This window comes from Mesoplodon mirus (assembly GCF_964341445.2).
Source record: "Mesoplodon mirus genome assembly, chromosome: 16".
Lineage (NCBI taxonomy): Eukaryota > Metazoa > Chordata > Mammalia > Artiodactyla > Ziphiidae > Mesoplodon > Mesoplodon mirus.
Window position 1 is genome coordinate 1,094,299 of NC_138992.1, and position 22,753 is coordinate 1,117,051.

Here is a 22,753-nt window from a genome sequence, read left to right on the forward strand (position 1 = left end):
CAGGACAGACCACGCTCCAAGGGGCCAGGGGGAGCTGGGCTGACCAGGGAGAGCGCAAGTCCCCACCTCGAGCCACGGTCCGGCTGCTGGGACCGCTCAGAGCGCGTCCGGAGGCCAGCGGCCTGCCCTGACGGTTCTGGTTGCCAGGAAAGGCAGTGAGTGGCTCCACGGTGTCCCAACCCGCTAGCGGGGCGGGCCCTGGCCAGCGCGGCGTCACGCGGGCGGGGCGGCCAAAGTCCGGGGCGCCAGGGCCGCGGCCAGAGTACGATGGCGGCGGAGCAGGACCCTGAGGGGCACGCGGCGGCGCGGCCGCTGCTCACCGACCTGTACCAGGCCACCATGGCGCTGGGCTACTGGCGCGCCGGCCGGGCGCAGGAGGCGGCCGAGTTCGAGCTCTTCTTCCGCCGCTGCCCGTTCGGCGGAGCCTTCGCCTTGGCCGCGGGGCTGCGCGACTGCGTGCGTTTCGTGCGCGGCTTCCGCCTGAGGGACGCAGGTAGCTCCCCCCCGCCCCGGGCAGCCCCCGGGCCCGGCCGCCCCGCGAGCCCTCGCCCACCACGGCCTCTGTCGCCCCCAGATGTGCAGTTCCTGGCCTCGGTGCTGCCCCCAGACACAGACCCCGCGTTCTTCGAGCATCTTCGTGCCCTCGACTGCTCTGGGGTGACGGTGCGGGCCCTGCCCGAGGGCTCCCTCGCCTTCTCCGGCGTGAGTGCGGGGGAAGCGGGGCGCGGGGGCCGCGGGGCACGGGGTGTGGGCCAGAGCAGGGCCGGGTGGCGCCGAGCCGACAGCCCGCCCCGCAGGTGCCGCTGCTGCAGGTGTCCGGGCCGCTCCTGGTGGTGCAGCTGCTGGAGACGCCGCTCCTCTGCCTGGTCAGCTACGCCAGGTGGGGCCCGGGGCGCCAGGTGGGGCCTGGGGCGGGACACCCGCCTCCCGCCCGAGGCCGGAAGCCTGGGCTCTCCGGGAAGGAGCACTGACTTCCGGGCCCGGACCCGTGGGGCGTGGCCCCTGGGGGCGGAGCGCTGGGCCGGGGTTATGGCAGGGGCCTTCGGGTCCCGCTGCTCGGGTTCTCGGGAGAGGCCGCGCTCTGGGTGGCTTCCCGGCCCTCACTGCGGGTCCCCTGACCCCTTGCTCCCGCAGCCTCATTGCCACGAACGCCGCGCGGCTTCGCCTGATCGCAGGGCCGGAGAAGCGGCTGCTGGAGCTGGGGCTTCGGCGGGCTCAGGGCCCCGACGGGGGTCTTACCGCCTCTACCTACAGCTACCTGGGCGGTGAGGGCCAGGAGACAGAGGCCTGGTTTGGGGGAGGAGGAGGCCAGCCCTGAGACCCCCTTCAGTGCCTGAGTCCCCCAATTTTGCCTGATGCCCTGACCCAGGCTTCGATGCCAGCAGCAACATGCTCGCAGGACAGCTGCGGGGCGTGCCGGTGGCCGGGACCCTGGCGCACTCCTTCATCACTTCCTTTTCAGGCACCGAGGTGCCCCCTGACCCGGTCAGTACCCCTGTCCCCCCAGCTGGACTCCAGAGGGCAGACCCCCAAGCCGAGCCCTTCCCGGGGAGCAGGAGAGGCCAGTCCCTGCTCTGCGCACAGGCAGATACCACGCCTGGCCCACCCAAGCCACCCCGGGCAGGTGGTCTCAGTGCGGCATTGCGAAGCTGGCAGGCAGGTGGCTCAGACTCTCTGCTGGGGTTGAACCAGTGCCCACCCTGAGCGCTGGTTCCTCCACCCTTCACCAACCCTTCTCCATAGATGTTGGCTCCAGCGGCTGGTCAGGGCCCCAGGGTGGACCTGGCCGCCTGCGTGGAGACGTGGCTGGAGCGTGTGTGTGGCCACCTGGGGCTGGGGGTGCAGGAGCCACACCGGGGTGAGCGGGCGGCCTTTGTGGCCTATGCCCTGGCCTTTCCCCGGGCCTTCCAGGGCCTGCTGGACACCTACAGTGTGCGGAGGTGAGGCCCGGGCATCCCCCAGGGTGGGCTCGGCAGAGCAGCAGCAGACCCCCTACCCCCATGTCCCCACCTGCAGGAGTGGTCTCCCCAACTTCCTGGCTGTAGCCCTGGCACTGGAGGAGCTGGGCTACCAGGCAGTGGGAGTGAGACTGGACAGTGGCGACCTGCTCCAGCAGGCTCAGGAGACCCGGGGCGTCTTCCGAACGGCGGCGGCCCAGTGAGTCCCCCAGGGAGGGGCTTTGCCTTCTGAGAGACCCCCTCCGGTTCAGGGATATTGGGATGGGACAGCGGGAGGGAGGGACCGTGCCTCTCCCACCATGAGGGTCTCTGACGTGCTGCTACCGCAGTAGAGGTACTGCAGCCTTGGCAAGGAAGCTGGGGTGGGCTCGCTCAGGGGCCCATAGGCACAAAGGCCAGAGCCAGTGTGGCTGAGGGCAGATTATCAGGTGGCGGGGAGACGGCATGACTGGGTGGGGAGGGGGCCGGGTGAGTCAGGAACGTCTGAGGGCCGCCCCCCGTCACAGGTTCCGGGTGCCCTGGCTGGAGTCCATCCCCATTGCTGTCAGCAACAACGTCGATGAGGAGGAGCTGGCCAGGCTGGCCCAGGAGGTGGGCGGGGCAGGGGCGGCCCAGAGGGCGGCTCGGTGGGCGGGGCAGGGGCGGCTGGGGGCCCTGGGCCTGCAGGTGCTGGCCGAGCTCAGTGCCCCGCCCCCCACCTCCAGGGCAGTGAGGTGAATGTCATCGGCATCGGTACTAGCGTGGTCACCTGCCCTCGCCAGCCTTCCCTGGGCTGTGTCTACAAGGTAGAGACAGGGGCCGGGGCCCAGTGGGGTTGGGCTGGGGATGGACCATGGGTCCGGGGAGAAGGGTCCAGCTAGCTCAGCACCCTGTCCCTGTAGCTGGTGTCCGTGGGAGGCCAGCCGCGAATGAAGCTGACCGAGGACCCCGAGAAGCAGACATTGCCTGGAAGCAAGGCTGCCTTCCGGCTCCTGGGCTCCGATGGTGAGGCCCCTCCCACCCTCCGCAGTTCAGCTCAAGGCCCCAGGCCCCGTGCATGCCTGGCGCCCTCACATGCGCACACACACAGGGGCTCTGCTGTTAGACATGCTGCAGTTAGCAGAGGAGCCACCTCCCCAGGCTGGCCAGGAGCTCAGAGTCTGGCCTCGAGGGACCCAGGAGTCCTGTACCGTGAGGCCGGCGCACGTGGAGCCGCTGCTGCGACTCTGGGTCCAGCGGGGACAGGTGACCGCCCCTAGCCACCCACCCCCTTAGCCTGCACCTTCAACTCAAATCGAGCTCGGACACCTGACCTCGAGCCAGCCCCTTCCCCCCTCTTCCCCCCAGCTGTGTGAGCCCCTCCCATCTCTGGCCGAATCTAGAGCCTTTGCCCAGCAGTCCCTGAGCCGTCTGAGTCCTGCCCACAGGCGGCTTGAGCAGCCGGCAGTGTACCAGGTGGGTATAGGGCCCACGTCATCAACCCGCCCTGTGCCCTCTCTCCCCGCACGGCCACCCATCGTCCCCCCCTCTCCTCCCTGCAGGTGGCGCTGTCTGAGAAGCTCCGGGCCCTGGTGGATAGACTGAGTGCCAGAGGTGCCCTCTGAGAATCCCCTGCTGGGAGCTGCCTGAAATTAACACGACTCACTCACTATCCCCACAGCTTGTCATGTGTCATTTCTTCGCCCAGCCTGCCACTCACTGGACCCCCAGGGCTTCCCAGGGTGAGCTGGAGTCAGGAATCAGCATGAGGGTTCATCCTCCCAGGGAAGACCCCGGCCCGGCCAGGGCAGGTAGGCAGCCCTGTGCTGAGGCCTGAGGTCGGCTAAGGCCGGGGGTGGGGGTCGGTATCTGAGGCCTGGAGAGCTGGACTGTAGGAGCAGATCCGGGGCAGGACAGGGCAGGGCTGTGGGGAAAGGGAGGGAGCTTTGGTGCCCAACTAGGAGCTGGGGGGGTTACTGGAAGACCTCTCCAGGCTAGAGGCTCGAGGCGGGCTGGGGATAAAGTGCCAGATGGAGGGGCTCCGGGACTCCCCCCGGGCGGGGCAGGCTCGGTGGGACACCTCAAACTTCCCCCGCCAAGGCGAGGCCTGGGTGTCCCCTGCCACTGTTGCCGCCAGCTCTGCGGGACCCTGTACCCCTGGGCTCCACCCGTCTGGCTCCCTGTCGGCCCTGGCATCTGTCACGGCATGGACTAGGCCTGGGCCTTGGGGACCCAGCTACTGCCCCTGCAGTCCTGGGAAAGGAGAGGAGGGCTGGGGGCCTGCCTGCACTAGAGCTGGTGAAGGTGAGGGAGCAGGGACTGGCTCAGCTCTGGGCACCTGGCCAGGGTCCTGGGATGGCCCTGCCTCTGTGTGGGCAGGCTCGTCAGGTCTCCACCGGCTTTGGCTCCGGAGGAGCCACACAGGAGAGAGGTTTGAGGCTCTGCAGGACAGAGGGTGGGGCCTGGGCCTCTCCCGCCTGGGTGGGGGACACAAGCAGGCGAGGGCGTGGGGGAATGCTGACTGTCCAGGGTGCTTCCCGGAGCACTTCTGCCTGCCCAGGTATTTGGCCAGACCAGCTCTTCTGGCTCCCCTGGCCCAGGCTGGGCAGTGGCCGCTGCGCTGCTGGGTGAGGGTGACAGTGGGGATTTGGGGCAGAGGCCCGGTCAGGCCAGCCTTGGGGAGCAGGAGGCTTGGAGAGAGATACAGACGCCGCCTGCCGCCACACACACACGACAGAACACGCACCAGGCCCCAGGTACCCACAGGTCACCACTTCTGAGCTTGGCACTTCCTCAGTGCCAGGACCCAGACACTCCCCCCGCCCCCACCGTGATCCACAGTGATGTCAGTCACCTGCAAGGGCACCTGGGAGGCACAGGGCAGCTCCTCTTGCTTCCGGCTCCACCCCAGGGCTGCTCGGAATCATCCCCATGCCCGGGATGTCCGGCCGGGTCAGGATGCCGAGAGGAGAGCCCAGCCCCGGGCCGCAAGCGCAGCCTGGACCCGACTGCTTCTTTAGGGCTGAATCAGGCGAGGCCTCAGCTCAGGGCTGGGCCCAGACTTCTAAAACCTGCTGGGGCCTCCTCAGAGCTGTCTACACCTGCCCAGGGTTCCCTGCCCAGACGGGTCGGAAGTCAGGGTCAGGGACCCTTCCCCGCCTCCCCTTGCAGATCCACTGTCTCCCAGGGGCCTTGCTTGCCCCTTTCCCAGGGCCTGGTGGGCACAGCCCAGGCTGGCCACTCACCAACAACAGTGGGCGGGAAGACCCTTCAAAAGCCCCCGCGGGCACCACACCTGGGGACACCCCTGTATGGCTCCCCGACCTCCCCCCCCCACAGAGCATGCACACGCACACGTACCCACACGCTGCCACGCCTGTCCCTGGGCCTGCCTGCCTGGGGCCTGCTTCTAGGTCAGGCCTGGGCACGGCTTCTGGGAGGACCAGTGCCAGGCACTGCAGGCTGGGCCCGGCTGAGCAGCTCAGTGTGTGCGGCGGCCATGGCTGGGGGCGCGTGGGGCTGGGCCCGGGGGGCCCCCATGGGAGCCCTAACCCTGACGGCTCTGGCTGAAGGGATCCGGGCCAGCCAGGGGCAGCCCCCGGGACCCCCCTCCACCGGCCCTCAGCCCGAACCTGAGCTTGAACGCGGGGTAGAGCCTGGGCGGGCAGCCGCCATTCCCCCAGCTGGCAGTGAGCCCTTCTCCCAGCCTCCTGCCCAGGAGCCAGCCCCTGAGGGACCCGGTCATCGTCTGGTGAGCAGGAGGGATGCCTGGGGGGTAAAGGGGGACGGAGCTGGGAAACAACAGAAAGGCACGGGGGCTTTGTCGAGAGCTGGGACGGGGTGGGGAGGAAGAGAGTGGGAGAGGCAAGGGGGTCTCATAGGCTCCCCTCGCCCCCACTCCCAGACGCCCCAGAGTTCCTTGGAAGAGGGGGCCCTCGCAGACCTGGTGTCGTCCACGGCTGCCTGTCTGGATGAGGCTGGCTTTGCGGGAACGCAGGCAACAGCACTCACCCTGTTCTCAGCCCTGGAGGCCCGGGGGGAGCGGCTGGAGGACCAGGTTAGCCCCCGTCCCCGTCCTGCCCTCGGAGTCTCCCGCCTGGTCCCCTTCAGGGTGGGGGGCTGGAGGGATCAGCCCCCTTCAGGCCGCAGCTGCTTCGTCGGGGCACCGAGGGTAACGTGCAGGGGTCACGGAGACTGGACCGCCGACGTCTGCCCCTCCACGCCAGGTGCATGGCCTTGTGCGAGGGTTGCTGGCACAGGTGCCCAGCCTGGCGGAGTGGAGGCCCCAGCGGGCGGCCCTGCGGGTGCTGAGCACACTGGCCCTGGAGCACTCTCGGCACGTGGTGTGTGCACTGCTGTCGTGCTCGCTGCCCCCGGACCGGTAACCCGCCCCGCCCCGCCCCGCCCCGCCAGACGCCGCATCCCCCGTGGCCCCGACGCAGCTTCCTTCCCCTTTCCGGCTTGTGGTGGGGTGGGTCACGGCGGGGCAGGGCCTTCCCTGTCTTGCGCTCCTGCCTCTCATCCACTGGGGGTCCTCAGTGCTGGGTTCCCGGCTTGGGGCCTGCCTTCTCTCTCCAGGTCTCTCCTGGAGCCCAGCCTGGCGGGGTGTGCTTCTGAGCAAGCCAGGTGGCTGCTGCATCCCAACGCCCCTGGCTCTTTGGTTAGTCTGCCCCAGGAGAAGTTATCTGTGGCTTTATTCTCTATGGTGATTGTTCATAATGCCAGGTCTGTTTCACCGTTACTGGCCGAACAGGGTTCTGAGTGGTCCCTGCCGGGCAGCTGATCCTGCAGACTTGGCTCTGTTGCAGTCTGCACAGATGCCACTTATTTTGTTTCTCTGGGATTGCGGGGTTGATTACCTGCCCCTCCTCCTGCTGGAGTCCTAGCGGTCGCCTCCCCGACCTGGAGACTCCCCTCATCCCAGCGCCAGGCCCTGGCTCACATGCCCTGTGCCCCCAGGGCGGCAGCCGAGCTTTGGCGCAGCCTGAGCCAGAACCAGCGCGTGAATGGGCAGGTGCTGGTGCAGCTGCTGTGGGCGCTAAAGGGCTCGGCCAGATCCAAGCTGGAGGCACTGGCGGTAGGTGGCATTGCCAGGAGACTCCCCTGGCCCTGGCCCAAGGGGACAGGAGAGTCTGGCCTCAGGGGGTTGGGGGCAGCAGGCTGTCACCCGGGTCACACCCATCCGTAACGTCTCTCAAGCACAGAGGCTTTGTCCTCGCCCTGTCTGCGGTGTCTGAGCCTGAATGAGCCCCTTGTTCCACAGGCCACTCGCGCCCTTGGGGAGATGCTAGCTGTGTCCGGCTGCGTGGGTGCCACACGGGGCTTCTACCCGCACCTTCTCCTTGTGCTGGTCACACAGCTACATGAGCTGGCCCGGGACCCATGCCCCCCTGACATCCCCAAGGTTTGGGCCCCATCCCACCAAGGGCTAGCGTACAGCCACGCCAGGTGAGGGGTGCACACCGGGGGGAGTGAGGGCTGGGCCAGTGCCCTCCTGGCCCTCACTGCCCATTCGTCTGCTGCCCCCCCACCCCTCCTCCAGCTGCACAGTGGAGGCCTTGAAGGCCCTGCTCACTGGGGATGGCTGCCGCATGGTGGTCACGTGCATGGAGCAGGCTGGAGGCTGGAGAACACTGGTGGGAGCCCACACCCACCTGGAGGGTGTCCTGCTGCTGGCCAGGTGCAGGGCAGGGGTGTGGGATAAGAGGCAGGGGCATGGGGGTTGTCGGGTAGAGGCTTTGTGAGGGCCGAGGCCGGAAGCAGAGGGAGAGCTCCCATTTCCGCCCCATCACAGTGCCATGGTGGCACACGCCGACCACCACCTGCGAGGCCTGTTCGCGGACTTGCTGCCCCAGCTGCGCAGCGCGGAAGACGCACAGCGCCTCACGGCTATGGCCTTCTTCACCGGAGTGAGCCCGCTTCCAGGATGGGTGGTGAGGGGTGACCATGGACTTGGACCCTAAGCGGCCGAGCCGGCACGGGAACGCGGGCGTGCTGACCCTGTGTCCCCCCGCCCAGTTGTTGCAGAGCCGGCCCACCAGACGGCTTCTGCGGGAGGAGGTCATCCTGGAGCGGCTCTGCGCTTGGCAGGGCGACCCCGAGCCCACCGTGCGCTGGCTGGGCCTGCTGGGCCTCGACCACCTGGCGCTGAACCGCGGGAAGGTGAGGGGCAGGACTGGGCGGGGTCTGGGCGGGGTCTGGGCGGGGTCGCCCACGAGTCCCCGTCCCTGCAGGTGCGTCACGTGAGCACGCTGCTGCCCGCGCTCCTGGGCGCGCTGGGCGAGGGTGACGCGCGGCTCGTGGGCGCCGCACTGGGGGCGCTGCGGAGGGTCCTGATGCGGCAGCGGGCGCCGGTGCGGCTCCTGGGCACGGAGCTGGGACCGCTCCTCCCACCGCTTCTGGACGACGTGAGCCCGGCCCAGCCCGCCCCTCCGGCCCCGCCCCGCCCGCCGTCCCCACCCCCTCCCCAGGCTCTCCCAGGGTTCCCCAACCAGGCCCCGCTCCTGGCCCCCAGATCACGCCCCCAGACGGCAGCCCTCCGGACACCCTCTCCCTGCTGGCTCCGCCCTGACCGCGCCCTCCTGTGCAGGCCCGGGACTCGGTCCGCGCCTCGGCGGTCGGGCTCCTCGGGACGCTGGTGCGGCGCGGCCGGGGCGGGCTCCGGGTGGGGCTCCGCGGCCCCCTGCGGAAGCTGGTGCTGCAGAGTCTCGTGCCGCTGCTGTTGCGACTGTACGACCCCAGCCGGGACACCAATGAGGTCAGCCCCCCCAAGACTGTCCCATGGCTGTCTCCATCCGGCCCACCCATCCCCACGACAGCTGCCTCTCCAAAGATTACAGGTCGGGGACTTCCCCCAGGACCTCAGGTGCCGGTGACATGCGCAGCCAGGTTCCTGGTCTTTCCTGGACCGCCTGCTCCTCCACCCCTCATCCTGGCCACCTCCCCCCTCCCAGGCCATTTCTTGCCACTTTCTGGACTCCTAACCTTGCTCCCTTCCCCTGTTCCAGAGCTCAGAGTGGACCCTGGCGCTCTGTGACCAGGCCCTGCGCTGGGGCCTACTGGAGGAGATGGTCACCGTGGCCCACTGCGACAGCCCTGAGGCCCTAAGCCGCATCTGCCACCGCCTGGTCAGTTGGGGGAGGACAGTGACAATGATGGGGTATGGTCAGCTGCCCACTTGGACTAATATACACCAGGGCCACTCCCCCCAGACTGAGTCTTCCCACCCTTCCAGTCAAGCTGGTGGCAGGTCTAAAGCCTCAGGTCCTAATGCCGTGTCCTGGGGGGGTCCCCAGGGCCCTCAGCCCCTGGACTCACCTCTGCGGCCTCCCTTCCATGCAGAATTGGCCCTCCTGTCCTGCCACGAGCCCTTCTGTCCCCAGGTTCAGTGGTACCCAAGTCACGTGCCCCGCTTCCTGAGCCAGACCCAGGGCTACCTGCGGAGCCCACAGGACTCCCTGCGCTGGGCAGCTGTTGTGCTCATGGGTAAGGCAGTCCTGGTGTCACACTGTCCCTTGCACCTAGGGCTCTGGGAGCCGGGCCAGCCCCTCCCTGCTGTGGGCATGGGGCCAGCACTCAGGGTTTGCTTTGGTCCAGGCTTCCTGGTCCATCACTCAAGCCCCAGCCGCATCAACCAGGACCTGCTAAACAATCTGTTCCAGGGTGAGGACCCGACTCACTGGGGCATGGGGTTCCGGAAAGGTGGTGGGCGCTAGGGCGGAGTGGATGGGAATGGATGGATGGAGGGCTGGGACCCTGGGGCCCTCCCGCCCCATGACCTGCCCTGTCCCCACAGACCTGAGGCAGCTGCAGGGTGACCCTGAGCCCACTGTGGTGGCAGCGGCACAAGTGTCCACCCAGCAGGTGGTGCTCCTGGCTCAGGCGCAGCACCCTCCCTGCCGTGGGCGCCTCCTGTGCCTTCCCTGCCTGGGCCGGCGCCACGCCCACCCTGCCCGGCCCCCACCAGTCTACAGAGACAGCCCGTTCCAGCACCACCGGAGCCCCGCTGGCCCCTGGGGCTGCTCGGGACCAGGCTGAGCCCGAATGGCCCACCCTCCGGGTGGGAACCAGGGTGCTGAGTCTGGCACCCCCCCGCTCTGTGGCCAGTCTTGGCAGCGGCAGATCTGCAGAAGAGGCCCCCCCTTGAGGGGCGCCCTGGGCTCGGTGCTGGCACCAATGCCTGCCCCCCGGAGCCACGCAAGGCCTGTTGCACACAAAGACCCCTCTCCGGGAGCTCACCCCCCAGACAGCCCTGCGACCTAGAGGGGGCACGCGCCTTCTGACGGAGCATCATTTCACCCTCAGCCTCTGGCCTTGTACACCCCTGGGTCCATCTGTCCCCCCTCAGCCCCGTGCCTGGATGACACCTGACCTCCCGGGCCAAGGCCTGGTGGGGGACACTGTGAAGCTGGCACAGCCCTGGGAGCCGGTGCCGTGATAGGCTGCCCTCTGCCTGGGCCCTCCCGGCCACCCCAGCAGCCCATCACCCCTCGTCACATGCTCCACTCCTCGCTGGCCATGTCCTGGCCTGAGGTTCTGAGGTTTCTGGCCAAGAAGCACTGATCTGTCCTCCTGTCCACAGCCGCTGCCCCACAGCCTGGCCCCATTCCTGCCCCTACCCCCCCCCCACTTACCGTGTCAGACCCCACCTGGGCCTTCTCCGGAAGCTGTCCCCGACCTCCCCACTGGACACCACAGGCCTGAGATGACACCTGCGGGCTCAGGTGTGGGCTGCCAGCATTCGCACCCCACCAGGCTGAGCTGTCGTGCTGGCACCCCAGCACCCTGCTCAGGGCTGAATGGAGGCGTGACTGGACGTGTGGGGAAGAGGCCCCTCAGGACGGCGCCGACGCCGTGACCCAATCCATCCAGACCCTGGACGGGCGGCTTCCTCCACCTGGAGTGCCCGCCTTGAGGTGTTCTCTTGCCCTTTCAGGGCCCCCCAAAGCTGCCTCCTCAGAGGAGGCCTCAACTCACACAGCCTCTTGGAGGCTGGAGTCCTGCCCGTCCCTGTGGAAAGCGTTTAAAATAAACACACAGATCCTAGGGGTTCAGCGTCTGGGTCTGGGGCCTGGGTCTGGGCCAAGGCTGGGTTCTGATGCGCTGGGCCTGCTCCGAGATCGGACTCGGGCTAAGATTACAAGGAAGACAGCATGTAGCCAGGAGTTTGGGTCAGCTCCAGGGTGGGCGGGAGATCAGGCAGGTTTCACCCTGAGCTGAGAAGCTGTGCTTTGGGCCTACGCATGCCGAACCAATGGGGTCGGGGCTCAGCAGGAAGGGATTGGGGTCTCCTCGTAGGTCCTTCCCAGGGCAGGGGAGGCTCAGGCCGAGGGCACTAGTCTGTGTGAAGCCAGGGGTATGGTTTGGGGTATTGGTTGGGCTTCTCCAAAGCAGATGCCAAAACTGGATTAAACTACAAGAAGTATACCGGGGTACACGCTGGAGAGGCCAGGAGGCTGTCAGACCCCCGTGAAAGAGAGGAGGAGGGAAGGAAGGGAGGTTGGTGGGAATGTCCTCGGGGTTCTTCAGCCTGTCACCCATCAAGGAGGCTCCAGCTCCCAGGCCTGGGGGCCCCTCCTCTGCTTCCATGGCTGCAGGCGGGGCCCACGAGGAGCATCCTCACAGCTGCCCGACTCGGTCTGGATCTGGGCCTGGGCTCAGCAGGAGCCCGGTGGGCCTCAGTGGCAGCCCCCACGGGCAGAAGCAAGCCTGGCCCCCACTGCTTGCAGCCCAGGAGCCAGGAGCTGGGTGAGCATTTGATGCCCGTTTCCCCCACCAGGCACACGCTTGCCCCACTGCAGAGCACAGCTGGGCAGGCTAGTGGCAAACCCCACAGTGAGGCCCACTGGAAAGGAGAGGCAGCCTCAGCTGAGGGCTCGGCAGGCAGTGCCCCGCCGCTTCTCGCGACACCTCTGTGATGCCCGGGCTTCTTAGGCCTGGGAGCCCGTCCTCCTCCCTGTGGCAGGCCATCTGGAGTGCAGGCTTCTCTTGCATGATCACAGTCTCGTGTGCGCCTGCCTTGCCATGGTCCCCTGCCCCATCGCTGGAAGCCCTGCTACACTCCCTGCTTGCCAGGTTCACTTAGAGCCCGTTGCTTTGTCCTGGGAGTGTAACCCTTCTCGGGGATTTCTCTGCTGGGATCCTCAGGGAGGCTCCAGGTGGATCAGTGTAGCCATAGCCCTGCTCCCAGGTGAACATCGCTGGTCTGTGAGTGTCCAGGCTGTCCAGGCTGTTCCAGTCCTGTTCCCCTTGGTTTTGCCTTTCAAGTCCCCCTAATGAGGTTCCCAAAGGAGGGGCGTGGGCCCTGGTGAACACAGACAGGCTTGAGAGGCGTCCAGCTTCTCCTCTCCCTGTGTGAGGGGTAGATTTCTAGGGGTTTCTGTTTGCTTTTCTAAACATTTATTTATTTAGGCTGCACCAGGTCTTAGTTCGGCACACGGGATCTTTGTCGTGGCATGTAGGATCTTTTAGCTGAGGCATTAAAGCTCTTGGTTGCAGCATGCGGGCTCTTTAGCTGCGGCATGCATGCAGGATCTGGTTCCCCGACCAGGGATCGAACCTGGGCCCCCTGCATTGGGAGCACAGAGTCTTATGCACTGCTAGAAGGGAGGTCCCTTCTAGCAGTTTCTGTACCAGGATCTGGAATGTTTGGGGAACCCTCTGGTTTTTTTTTTTTAATTATAAATTTATTTTTGGCTGCATTGGGTCTTTGTTGTGGTGCGGGGGCTTCTCATTGCGGTGGCTTCTCTTTGTTGTGGAGCACGGGCTCTAGGCACGCGGACTTCAGTAGTTGTGGCACGCGGGCTCAGTAGTTGTGGCTTGCGGGCTGTAGAGCGCAGGCTCAGTAGTTGTGGCACACGGGCTTTGTTGCTCCGTGGCACGTGGGATCTTCCCAGCCCAGGGCTCGAACCCGCGTCGCCTGCATTTGCAGGCGGATTCTTAACCACTGTGCCACCAGGGAAGTCCCAAACCCTCTGTTTTAATATTAATTTTACTGTTGGCCTTGATCCTGAGTTTTCTCGGGGGTTAATGTCCCAACCACAGCAGGGCCGACCATCCCTTCTCTTTAGCCAGTCCTGAGGCTGCAAGGCAGTGGTGAGCCTGACAGGAGGGGAGCGCGGCTTCCCCCGCCTTCCACCAAGCGGAGGATGGCAGACTGGCTCCCATGGGGAGAGGCAAATTTCTCCTGGCTGTTCAAGCTCCAAGATGAGAATAACTCCTTAGCTGAATCAGTTACTATCTCTCCTTGCACGTGGGGCCATTCCACCCCCGCCCCCGCCCCCCCCCCCCCCCCCCCCGCCGAGAGGCTCAGGCTCCCTGGTCCAGGGAGGTTCTGAGCCCTGCCGAAGGCCCACGGACTGCGACTCAGGGGCCCGGAGGCCTCCTCTTGAGAGACTCTTACCTTTGAGCGAGTTAATTTGGATGAGACACACCCCAAAGGCCAGTTTCTCTGGTTTGGGTCACTTCCCTGGGGCCCCACTGCAGCCCCAGGAGTGCAGATCTGTCTGCTTGTCAGTACACCTCTTCCCTGTCCTCTCTGCAGCCCCGGAGGGCAAGGACGGCCCCCCGCGACCTGCATCAGTACATTCTCAAGTTCCCTGAGGCAGACAGAGAACCATCCTGAGGGCTGGAATCGCCCTGTCCCATTCCTTCCAGGCCAGCCTGCTGGGGGAGGGGGCCAGGAGCCCGGCCACGTGGCTGCTTACTACGGAGTGATCTGGTGCAGCACAGGGAATGCCCCCTAAGCCCCACGGGAGAGATGCCTGCTCTCAGCCCCCAGGTCCCTCCCCATGTGGAGGCACCATCCCCATCGCTGTCCCGACCCCTGACATAGGGCCCCTCAAAAGCTCAGTGAGCATTTTCCCTTTGTTCATCACGTTTATTGGCTTTCCTCAACTCCCAGGCCTTGTGGGGAGCTGCCCACATGGCTGGGTGTGGCTCCTGGCAGCTGGGTGGGCACGAGCTCTGCCCCGACTAGAGAGCTGCCCTGCGGGCGGGCTGCAGGCTAGCAGAGCCGGCTCAGCCTGAATAGCAGTGCCAGGCAGGCGTAAAGCGCATATGCACAGCCCTGGGCCTCCGGTTTCCAGCACACCTGGGGGGCGCCCACCTGTGGCTCAAGGCCGCACTCCTCCAGCAGGACCCAGGTGGGTGCCTCTGAGCCCCAGCTGCTCCCCAGGAGCTCGGGCGGCAGGGACACGGCCCTGGGCTCCTGCCATGGGGTGCCCTGCTCCAGAAGGCTCTCCACCTGGCAGAACAGGGCGGGAGGTTGTCAGAGGGGCCCCCAGGCTTCTGGCACCACCCACACCGCCCCAGCCCAGATGCACTGGGTCCGCACCTCCGGCACAGCCCCTCCCCTACAAGCTGGGCCCTCTCACCAGTTTGAACGCCCCCGACAGGGCCCCCATCTCCAGCGCCTCAGCCAGCAGCACGTGCTGGGCTGCACTCAGCACTGGGGAGAGAACTTGGGTGAGAGGGGGTTCCGGAAGGCCAGCTAGGGAAGCCCACATTCCTGCTCCCTACCTGTCCCACCCCCGGAGCCCCTCACCAGCTAGAGCTTGCAGCAGGTAGAAGACGGGCCCGGCAAGTTCCTCTTCCAGCCTTCTGGAGGAGAACACCAGGCACTCGAGGACAGCACCCACCGGACCATCCCGAGACTCCAAAAGCCCGCCACGCAGACCGTGCTCCAGCTGGGGGTAAGGGCGTGGGGCGGGCTGGTGAGCGTGGGGGCGGGGCGCAGGCACTAGCTCCGCCCACCCCACCCTGCCCCAGCTCGCCCCGCCCAGCTCACCCCCCCACCCTGCCCACCACCCCCGCACGCCCCACCCAGCCCGCTCACCAACTCATCCAGGGCTTGCAGGGCGGCCTCGTCCCGCAGCACCTGCCCGAGGGCCCCCAGCAGCTGCCCGCAAGACTCCTTGGACAAGCCCTCCAGGCCCACGGCCCAGGCCCGCACTTCTGCCTGCAGGCCCTGGAAGTCTTCGGTGGTCGCCAACCGGTCCTCCATGGGCCCGTCTGTGGGGACAGGGCTGCCATTGCCCAGGTGCCCACATGGCCCCGGGGAGCCCTAGTTATGGAGGGCAGACCCCAGGGGGGCAGAAGGGGAGCCCACCAGGGCGGTGGCCAAGAAGGTACTGACCCGACAGGAACTTGAAGTGGACAGAGAGGAACCCTACGGAGGCGGGGCAGGAGGACCGCTGCAGCTGGCCACCTGCAATGTAGGAGGGCCTGTAGCCTGGACGAGGCAGGGCTGGCCAGTGCAGGGGTGGGTCCCCGAGCCAGAGAGGGCTGAGGCCTCCCCTAGGCCCTCACAGCCTGTCACCACCATCCCCGTACTGGCAGCCCGGGACAGGGAGCAAGGTTGAACCAGGCTGGTGTCAGCCTGTCACCGTGTCACCCGTGTGTGTGCCTGCATGCGTGCGTCGCCCGGCTGTGCTGTGCTGGGCAGGAGAATGCCTCATCCGCTCATCCCATTGCCCAGGTCCACAGGCCTCACCTTCCTGCTGTGGCCTGAAGGTCGTCTGCTTCTTGTCCGGGAAGAAGAGAATGTCTGGCAGCCAAGCAGGAGCAGAGATGGGGAAAGCAGGTTGGCGGAGCACCTGGCATCTCCCTCCCCAGCTGGGGCCCCCTGTGCAGTACCCCCGTTGTGCCCCAACCTCCCAAATGCCAGAGCAAGGGACCCTCGGCCACCCCGACCCATGAAGTTATGCAACCAGATGCCCCCAGTGACCCCTGGTGGCTCTTCCAGGCCTCTTTGCCTCTCTGCCATGGAGTCTGGGCCCCAGAAGTCACCATGATCCTGGCTCACCCCAGTCAGAGCCAATAACCAGCTGGGCCACCCGAAATGCGAGGACGCTGCCCGAGGGGATGGTGACCGTCTTCTTCTGGCTCAGGTGGCCCTCGCCTCTGCCCTGAGGGACGGAAATGGACTCAGGACTGGGCTCTGGGTTAGGGGGCCGGATGTAACAGGGTGCTGCTGGCAGGGGCCTACCCCGCTGCCTGGGGGCACCGCCCTCCTGCCTCCCCAGCCCGAGCCCACTGCAGGACCTGTGCCGCGCACCTGCAAGCACATGGCTCCCGGAAGTGCGAACTGGCCTGAGCCCTCCTGCTTTTGGGTCCGGGTGACTTCCACCTCCTTCTGTGTCTGCAGCACCTCGGTCACAACGAACACGTCATCCCCACGGGTCCGCAGCTGCTGCAGGACTTTGTGCTCGGGCTGCCGCAGGCGCCTGTGGCGAGCGGACCAATGGGAAGCTCGCAGGGGGGCACCTGCCCTCCCCTACCCCTGCCACGGGACGGGCTTCCCTTCCCTGGACCTCAGCCTTTGTGGCCATGGGGGGTGGGGGCAGTGACACGGCCGAGGAGACCAAGAGCTCTGGGGATGCCCAGGCACGGGAGACCCATCTTTCCCTCCCTGGTGCTCCCGACAATGTTTGTGAGTGGGTGGGGTGCAGGAAGACAAGGTCCAGTGGGGATGGGCGGACACCTGAAGACCTCTGGAGCGGCCCACCCTGTTGGCCGGTTGCTCACCTGGCTGCTCTCTCCCTCCACTCCCTGCCGCTCCCCGGGTTCAAATCTCATGTCTCCACTCTGAGCTAATGGTCCCCCTCCCCAGGGTCCCTGGGTCTGCTCCACCCCAGCAGCCCAGCCCCCTCGCAGTGGGGCTTGGTCTGACCCCTGACCCTAGGGCCCTGCCTGGCCGCCCTGGCCCGCAGGAGGCAGGCCCCCAGGACCTCTGCAGCCTCCTTCCCTGCCCGCTGGTCCCAGCACGCCCCTGCCTCTGGGACTTCCCTCAGCCTGGCAGAGACCCCCTGTGACTCCTGCTGCCCCGAGGTCCTGACCCAGGGGCTTCCCAGTTTCAGCAGGGCCCCGCCACCCCGGGGCTCACCTCTCTCGACGCATGGCTTCCCAGGTGTTGGGGGCCACTCGCAGCATGCACACGTTCATCGAAGTGCTGGAGCTGCCAGACACCGCGGCCCCGCCCGACAGCTTCCCCTGTCCTGGGGCCGCCAGCTCCACGCTGCCCTGCAGCTGCCCGTCCATAGCATCGTGGAAATGGAAGGTGCTGCCACGCTCCACGGCTGGAGCAAGACCAGAGCTGAGGCCATCCCACCATCTGCCGCCTGTCCGCCCGGGCGGAGGGGCCTCTGGAAAGTGCCTGCCCTCTGGAAGCAGAGAGCCCAGAGGCCCAGAGCAGGAGGCAGCGGGCCTGCCCACTCCTCCCCCAACCCGTCCCATGGCTCTGACTCAGTGCCAAGTGGGGTACCTGGCTCCGGGGCGTCGGGCTCCAGGATGTCCCTGATGAACAGGTTGACACGTGTGTAGCGGTGCCTCCAGAACCGTGAACTCGAGGACTTCCTGCCTAAAAGGCAGTAGAGCTGGAAGCTGGTGGAGCTCTGCAGGCTGTCCACAGGGGTGAGCTCCCCACTGTGGTCCAGCTCCCGGACCACACTCTTGACCACCTTCGCAAAGGCCGATGCCATGCTCCTGAGGAGGGCAGCTGGGTCAGGCCTTGCACCCGCAGGGCTGGAAGAGGGCGGGCGGAAGAGGGGGAAGGTAGGTACTTGGACGTCTCCAGTGATGGGGAGCTCTTTCCCTCCAAAGCAGTCCTGCTTGGCTAGTCCTGGGACGCTCTGACCGGCAGAAAGCGCTTGCTGCTGACTATCACCCAACACAAAAACAAGCAGAAGTCCACCCGGTCATCCACTAATCCGTCTTTCCAAGGGGCCATGAGCACCTCCAGGGCGGGACGCCATTCACAGCCCTCAGTGGGACTCGGGCCACGCGATCAGAGCGCCCACGTGAAGCCCAGGAAAGCCCTGGGACTCAGTGCTTGGGGCGGGGGGGCAGCCCCGGCCACCCACCAAGCCCTCTTGTCACTTTGTCACTTCAACAAGGCTTAGGGCTGCTCACGAAAAGCAGCCACTGAGAAAGGGCAGGGCAAGGCTGGGGCCTTGGAGTGACCCCAAGCCACTGCTCTGTCTGCTGTAGCAGCTGCCCCCCTGGCTGAGGTGTTCAGAGGGCAGGGGAGGAAACAGAAGCCATCACTTCCTGGGCCGTTGGTGCAAAGGCCCACAGCAAGGCCCAGCCAAAGTGTCCCCAGCTCCTAGACACATGTCCTCCAGGGCTTTCTCTGTGCCCAAAGCTCCGGGAACCACTAGTCTGTCTTCAGGGGTCAGAGGCCAGTGTGGGCCTGACTCAGGGCCCAGGACATCTGGGCTCCAGGCACGGGGGCCAGCCCTTAGGAAGCCTCGGAGCTTCAGGGCTGGTCTGAAGTCTGAGAGTGGGCCAAGGAGCACCTAGAGGGCCTACCTGGAGTTAAGCCCAAACTAGCCGGGCTGGGAAGGGCACCCCCTTCCCAGAGGCCTGGGCTTCCCCAGGCCGGTCTGGGATTGCGAGTCCTTGGGGGGCTTGGGGAAGCCGCAGAAGGGTGCCTGGACCAGGTCTCCACCCAGAGGAGCTGGCCTCCCCCCACCCAGCGCTAGGGAGAGCCCCACCCTGGAGCCAGGGCAGGCAGTGGGGTGCGGCGCGCAGGGGCGGGGAGCAGGGTGTGGGAGCAGCTCACCGTGACTGTGACTGTTACGTGCCCGTGCCCACAAAGCTGAAGCCAGGCCGCTCTGCTGGCTGGGATCGGAGGGCTCTGCCCCGGAGCTGCTGAGCGAGCACACAGCCCAAAGTTTCCCAGATCCAAAAGTGAAACCTCGGCCGGCCTGGAGCAGCGACAGCCCGGAAACACCCGCTATGAGCCGGCCCCGCAGCCCAGCGGGGGTGGGGGAGGGTCAGGGTGTGCCAGCTCGTGCCCCACCCGCTGCTGCCTCCAACTGCTGGGCACCAACTGCTGGGCACTTCCTCAGTCCTTCTCTCTGGAAACTCTGGGCCACAGCAAAGGGTCTGAAGAGACATTACCTCAAAGAAAATGTACTGCTACAAATGGCCAACAAGCGCACAAAAAGATGCTCACACCACTGGCTGTCGGAACTGCAAATCAAACCACAGTAAGATGTTGCTTCACGCCCCACAGATAACTGTATAAAAGAGAAGTAACAAGCGTTGGGGAAGATGGGGGGAAATTGGAGCCTCACACACTACTGGGAATGTAAATGGATGCAGCCGCGGCCGTGCAAAACAGTCTGGCAGTTCCTCAAAAAGTTAAACAGAGAATTACCATTAGATCTCATTCATTCCACTGGTAGGTGTGTATTCAAGAGAAGTGAAAACATATGTTCACGCAAAAACCTGCACATGGACGTTCCCACATTACTGTTAACAGCCAAAATGCAGAAGCACCGCATTCCACAGACAGAATGTGGTCAGTGCATACGACGGAAGACACACGATGGTGTGGTGCTCAGTCATACAAAGGAATGAAGTTGTGACTCACGGCACAACGTAGATGGACCTCAAAACATTATGCCAAGTGCAAGAAGGCAGGCGTGAAAGACAACGTCTCACGTGATTCATGTATGCAAATTGTTTAGCACAGGCAAATCCGTAGGGACAGAAAGCAGATTAGTAGTTGCCAGGTACTGGGGGGCCGGGGGAGTGACAGAGCCTCTTTGGGGAGATGGAAATGTTCTCAAGTCGATTGTGGTGATGATTGCACAACTCTGAATAGGCTAAACACCCCAGAGTTTTACACTTTTAATGGGTGAATTGTATGGTATGTGAATGATATCTCAATAAAGCTGTTGCTTTGAAGAGCTGAAGCCAAGTAACAACATCCAGGCCTGTCTCAGGCTCTCAACACGCTTACTCTCCTGGGCTGCTTGCAGATCATGTCCAGTGCAAGGCAGCCAGGAGCCCCGTGCCCCCTTTTCTCCACCACTCCACTGCCACATCCTGCCTCTGGGCCCTATGACACTCTGGAGCCCGCACCAGGGCCCCTGCCAGTTGGCTGGCCTGAGACTCACCACGCAGGCTCCCCCACATGCATTCACTTGAGCCATGAGTGTTTATCAGCACCTGGTGCCATGTGCTCCTGCAGATGAGGGCTCTGGCCGTGAACGGGACAAGGGCCCCTCCAGGTAGAGCCGCTGGCAGCGGCCCCGATGCCCGTGCAGGGAAAGTGACTTCCTGGGGTGTGTGTTTCGGAATGCTGCAGTGACCTGGGGCTGAATTACTGCAGCAACTCCTCGTTCACACGTTGTTCTTTGGCGATGACGTAAGCAAGAAGCACTGGGCTCGGCGAGTGGGTGTGTCACGAGGATCCTGAGGGCAGGGTCAGCCTGAGATGACAGGAAGTGAGTCCACTGGGGAGAAAAAGCAGAAGGAAGGTGGGCGGGGCTGGCCCTGCACCCCCCCCCCCGTTTGGAGGCCTGGGGAGCACCCGGACATTTCCAGGGCCAGGGAGTCTGGGGCAACCTCCCATCTTCCTCACAGCCATATCACTCTGTGATATGGGGGTGGGTGAGGCCTCCCTGGGCAATGTCTGGGCAGACCCTGGGGGTCCAGAGCCAGCTAGGACACGGCGCCCTGCGGGGAGAAGCATGACCAGGGATGGGAGCCTGGGAGGGGGCTTCTGGCTGTGTGCGGGGAAGGGTCAGCACCTCCGGGAGAGTTCTAAGGAAGAGGAAGCTCACCGCAACCCGATGCCTCCACCCAGCCGGTGTGGGGCAGGGCCGGCCAGGCACTGCTGGGAACTGGGCAGTGGAGGGCACAGCCTCTGCCCCTGGAGGGCCGAGCCCCTGGGAGGAACAAAGTTCGTAAGACCCAGGAGATAACCAGGACAGCCCTTTGCAGGCAGCGGCTGGGATACCTCAGAGGACATGGGGGAGTGGGCTTAGGGAGAGGAGGCCTGAGGGCGTCCAGGCAGGGTGTCCAGGCAGGGACAGTGGAGGCCAGGACCGAGTGAGACGGGGCTAGGGGGCAGTCGGCCCGAGGAACCCACCCAGCCCCGGCCATCGGGCATCAGGGACGGCCAGGGTCCAGGGAGGGGTACGGGGAGCTGCGGGCCTCAGGCTCATCTGGGTCCGCGATGTGGGTGGTGCAGCCCAGGGGGCTGGCTCCACCCTGTGCCCGCTTCCCAGTGACACTTTGGGGGTTCCCAGGGTGCCGGAAGTCGGCGCCCAGGATGTCGGCAGCCGCGGCCCACGCCGCCGCGCCCCCAAGAGCCCGCGCGGGGAAGAGGCGCCCCGGAGGGCCCCGTGTGCCCGAGAGCCGCTCGGCCGGGAGTGAACGAACGCGGAGCGAGGGGCCGAGAGGGTGCCAGACGCACTGAAGTCCCAGGAGTCCTTTCCTTTGGGAGCTGAGTCCCCGCGGGGCCTCCCTCCCGCTCGCCGCCCCCGCCCCCCTTGCTGGCCCGGACCCTCGGCGGCGGCTCGGACCGCCGGTCAGCAGGGCCTGTCTAGCAGGCGCTCAGTCAACGCTCGGCGGATCGCTGGGCGACGGGGCGGCCCCAGAGCAGGGCGGTCTTGGATCCAGGGGCGCCCCTGGAGTCAGGAGGGGCGTAGGCCGCAGGAAGGGGCGGCAGAACTGCGGGGGGCAGGCAGGCGGGGAAACTACTCCCCGCAGGTCGGGATCAGCGGAGGCTCACGGTGCGCCCTGGGGGCCGGCGCGGGCGACTAGCGGCTCCCTTTGCCCACGCCCCGCCTCCAGCCGCCCTCCCCCGCACGGCCCTCCTGTCTTGTCTCCTTTTGGTCCTCGGTCCGGAGGCCTGCGGCATCCTGCCTGGCTCCCGGCCCTTTCTGCTGACAGGGGTCGGGGGAGCGGCTCAGAACCCTGCCCCACTCCACCTGGTCCTCTGCGGAGGGAAGCGGCCCTATTGCTCTCGTTTCCGACGCTCTGAGCCTCCCTTCACTTTGCCCCAGCTGCAGGAGGCTCTTACTGCTGGGATCCAGTCCCTGCTGGGCTGCGGGTGGTGGTGTCTCTTCCACCTAGTTAGGTTTGCCCAGTACTAGGGCATGTGGGAAATCGTGGTGGTGAGATTCACACCATCCATCCACCGTGGTCCCTGAGAGCCTCGTGGAAATGCTGCCATCTAGGAAACAGGAGATGAATCAACTTTTCTCCCCAAAGGATCTGGTTCCGAGGCTCATGCTTTGCCGTGAGGGTGGAGGGTCAAGTGGGGAATTGGAGGCTGGGATGAAGGAGGGACCCACAGAGCCCTCAATGGCAGTTCTCTTCTACACTCACTTCCTGCCTCTCTCCCTCTGGGATAAAAGGCGAGGGGTATCCATGGGGTAGCGGTCCCAGCCCGCCAACCACCTGTTCCCACGTGAGGGCCCGGTGAGTCAGGGTGCCTGACTCCCATCACATGCAGACCTCCTGGAGGGAAGGAGATGGCAGGAGGGGGACATTCCCCAAGGGAGGTGCAGGCTGGGTTGGTGGAGGGGGGATGCAGATACTTTTGCCATAGAACCAGGAGACAGGTAACAAGCTCAGGAAGGATTTGACATTTTGTGCTCGTGCCCTGATAAAAGTGCATTCGGTACAGCTGCATTGCTCTCCCTTTACTACTCTCCCACCCCCTTCAGAGAGGCTGGTGCCTGGGGTAGCCTTATGTGGTGGGGCTGGAGAGAAGCGGGGTGTGCAAGGCCAAGGGCAGATGTGGGTGGGGTGGCTGGGGGAACAGCTTGCAGCTCAGGAAGGCTGCTTGGGCTAGGGTGGTGAAAAGAGCAGGAAGCTGGGTGTGGGAGAAGGGAGGAGAGCACAGGGAGGTGAGGGGTGGCGGTGGGAGACAACTCCCCTGTGAGGGGAGAGAGGGAGAAGCCCATGGACATGGCCTTCCAGCAACAGGTATGTCTGTTCCTCAGCACTTGTTTGCTGACTGCCAGTAATGGAGTCCTTTTTATGGCCCCAGACCTGCACCTGGGCAGCCCTATGGGAAGGTCCACTGCGGGGAA

General features: G+C 65.5%; 3 protein-coding genes across 11 annotated transcripts; 2 read left to right on the forward strand and 1 right to left on the reverse strand.

The window, feature by feature from the left end:
• Nucleotides 1-174: 174 nt before the first annotated feature.
• NAPRT (nicotinate phosphoribosyltransferase) lies at nucleotides 175-3,594 on the forward strand. Of its 2 annotated transcripts, XM_082601417.1 has the most exons (13): nucleotides 190-493; nucleotides 575-702; nucleotides 798-880; nucleotides 1,135-1,265; nucleotides 1,370-1,485; nucleotides 1,744-1,940; nucleotides 2,017-2,157; nucleotides 2,465-2,549; nucleotides 2,663-2,743; nucleotides 2,840-2,942; nucleotides 3,028-3,182; nucleotides 3,285-3,392; nucleotides 3,479-3,594. In XM_082601417.1, the coding sequence occupies exons 1-13, from the start codon at nucleotides 268-270 to the stop codon at nucleotides 3,539-3,541; spliced, it is 1,617 nt and encodes a 538-aa protein (XP_082457543.1). In that variant the 5' UTR covers nucleotides 190-267; the 3' UTR covers nucleotides 3,542-3,594. The 2 variants fall into 2 exon arrangements, with proteins under 2 accessions (XP_082457544.1, XP_082457543.1); XM_082601418.1 differs by lacking the exon at nucleotides 2,663-2,743 and having other exon boundaries at nucleotides 175-493.
• A 130-nt stretch (nucleotides 3,595-3,724) lies between these two features.
• On the forward strand, nucleotides 3,725-11,363 carry MROH6 (maestro heat like repeat family member 6). Of its 6 annotated transcripts, XM_082601415.1 has the most exons (14): nucleotides 3,725-5,667; nucleotides 5,821-5,973; nucleotides 6,143-6,297; nucleotides 6,876-6,993; nucleotides 7,180-7,364; nucleotides 7,459-7,596; nucleotides 7,711-7,825; nucleotides 7,935-8,078; nucleotides 8,150-8,323; nucleotides 8,506-8,673; nucleotides 8,924-9,043; nucleotides 9,299-9,401; nucleotides 9,513-9,578; nucleotides 9,712-11,363. In XM_082601415.1, exons 1-14 carry the CDS (start codon nucleotides 5,416-5,418, stop codon nucleotides 9,951-9,953), a joined length of 2,133 nt encoding a protein of 710 aa, XP_082457541.1. In that variant the 5' UTR covers nucleotides 3,725-5,415; the 3' UTR covers nucleotides 9,954-11,363. The 6 variants fall into 6 exon arrangements, 5 of the variants coding, with proteins under 5 accessions (XP_082457541.1, XP_082457539.1, XP_082457540.1 ...); XM_082601413.1 differs by having other exon boundaries at nucleotides 3,725-5,973; XM_082601414.1 differs by having other exon boundaries at nucleotides 9,299-9,578.
• A 2,410-nt stretch (nucleotides 11,364-13,773) lies between these two features.
• GSDMD (gasdermin D) lies at nucleotides 13,774-18,935 on the reverse strand. Of its 3 annotated transcripts, none has more exons than XM_082600701.1 (11): nucleotides 18,478-18,935; nucleotides 17,179-17,399; nucleotides 16,801-16,993; nucleotides 15,973-16,141; nucleotides 15,721-15,823; nucleotides 15,409-15,462; nucleotides 15,052-15,123; nucleotides 14,752-14,927; nucleotides 14,461-14,602; nucleotides 14,291-14,364; nucleotides 13,774-14,160 (listed from the first exon to the last, which is right to left on the reverse strand). In XM_082600701.1, exons 2-11 carry the CDS (start codon nucleotides 17,393-17,395, stop codon nucleotides 13,921-13,923), a joined length of 1,440 nt encoding a protein of 479 aa, XP_082456827.1. In that variant the 5' UTR covers nucleotides 17,396-17,399; nucleotides 18,478-18,935; the 3' UTR covers nucleotides 13,774-13,920. The 3 variants fall into 3 exon arrangements, with proteins under 3 accessions (XP_082456827.1, XP_082456825.1, XP_082456826.1); XM_082600699.1 differs by having other exon boundaries at nucleotides 17,179-17,438; nucleotides 18,478-18,933; XM_082600700.1 differs by lacking the exon at nucleotides 18,478-18,935 and adding an exon at nucleotides 18,225-18,353 and having other exon boundaries at nucleotides 17,179-17,438.
• Nucleotides 18,936-22,753: the final 3,818 nt, after the last annotated feature.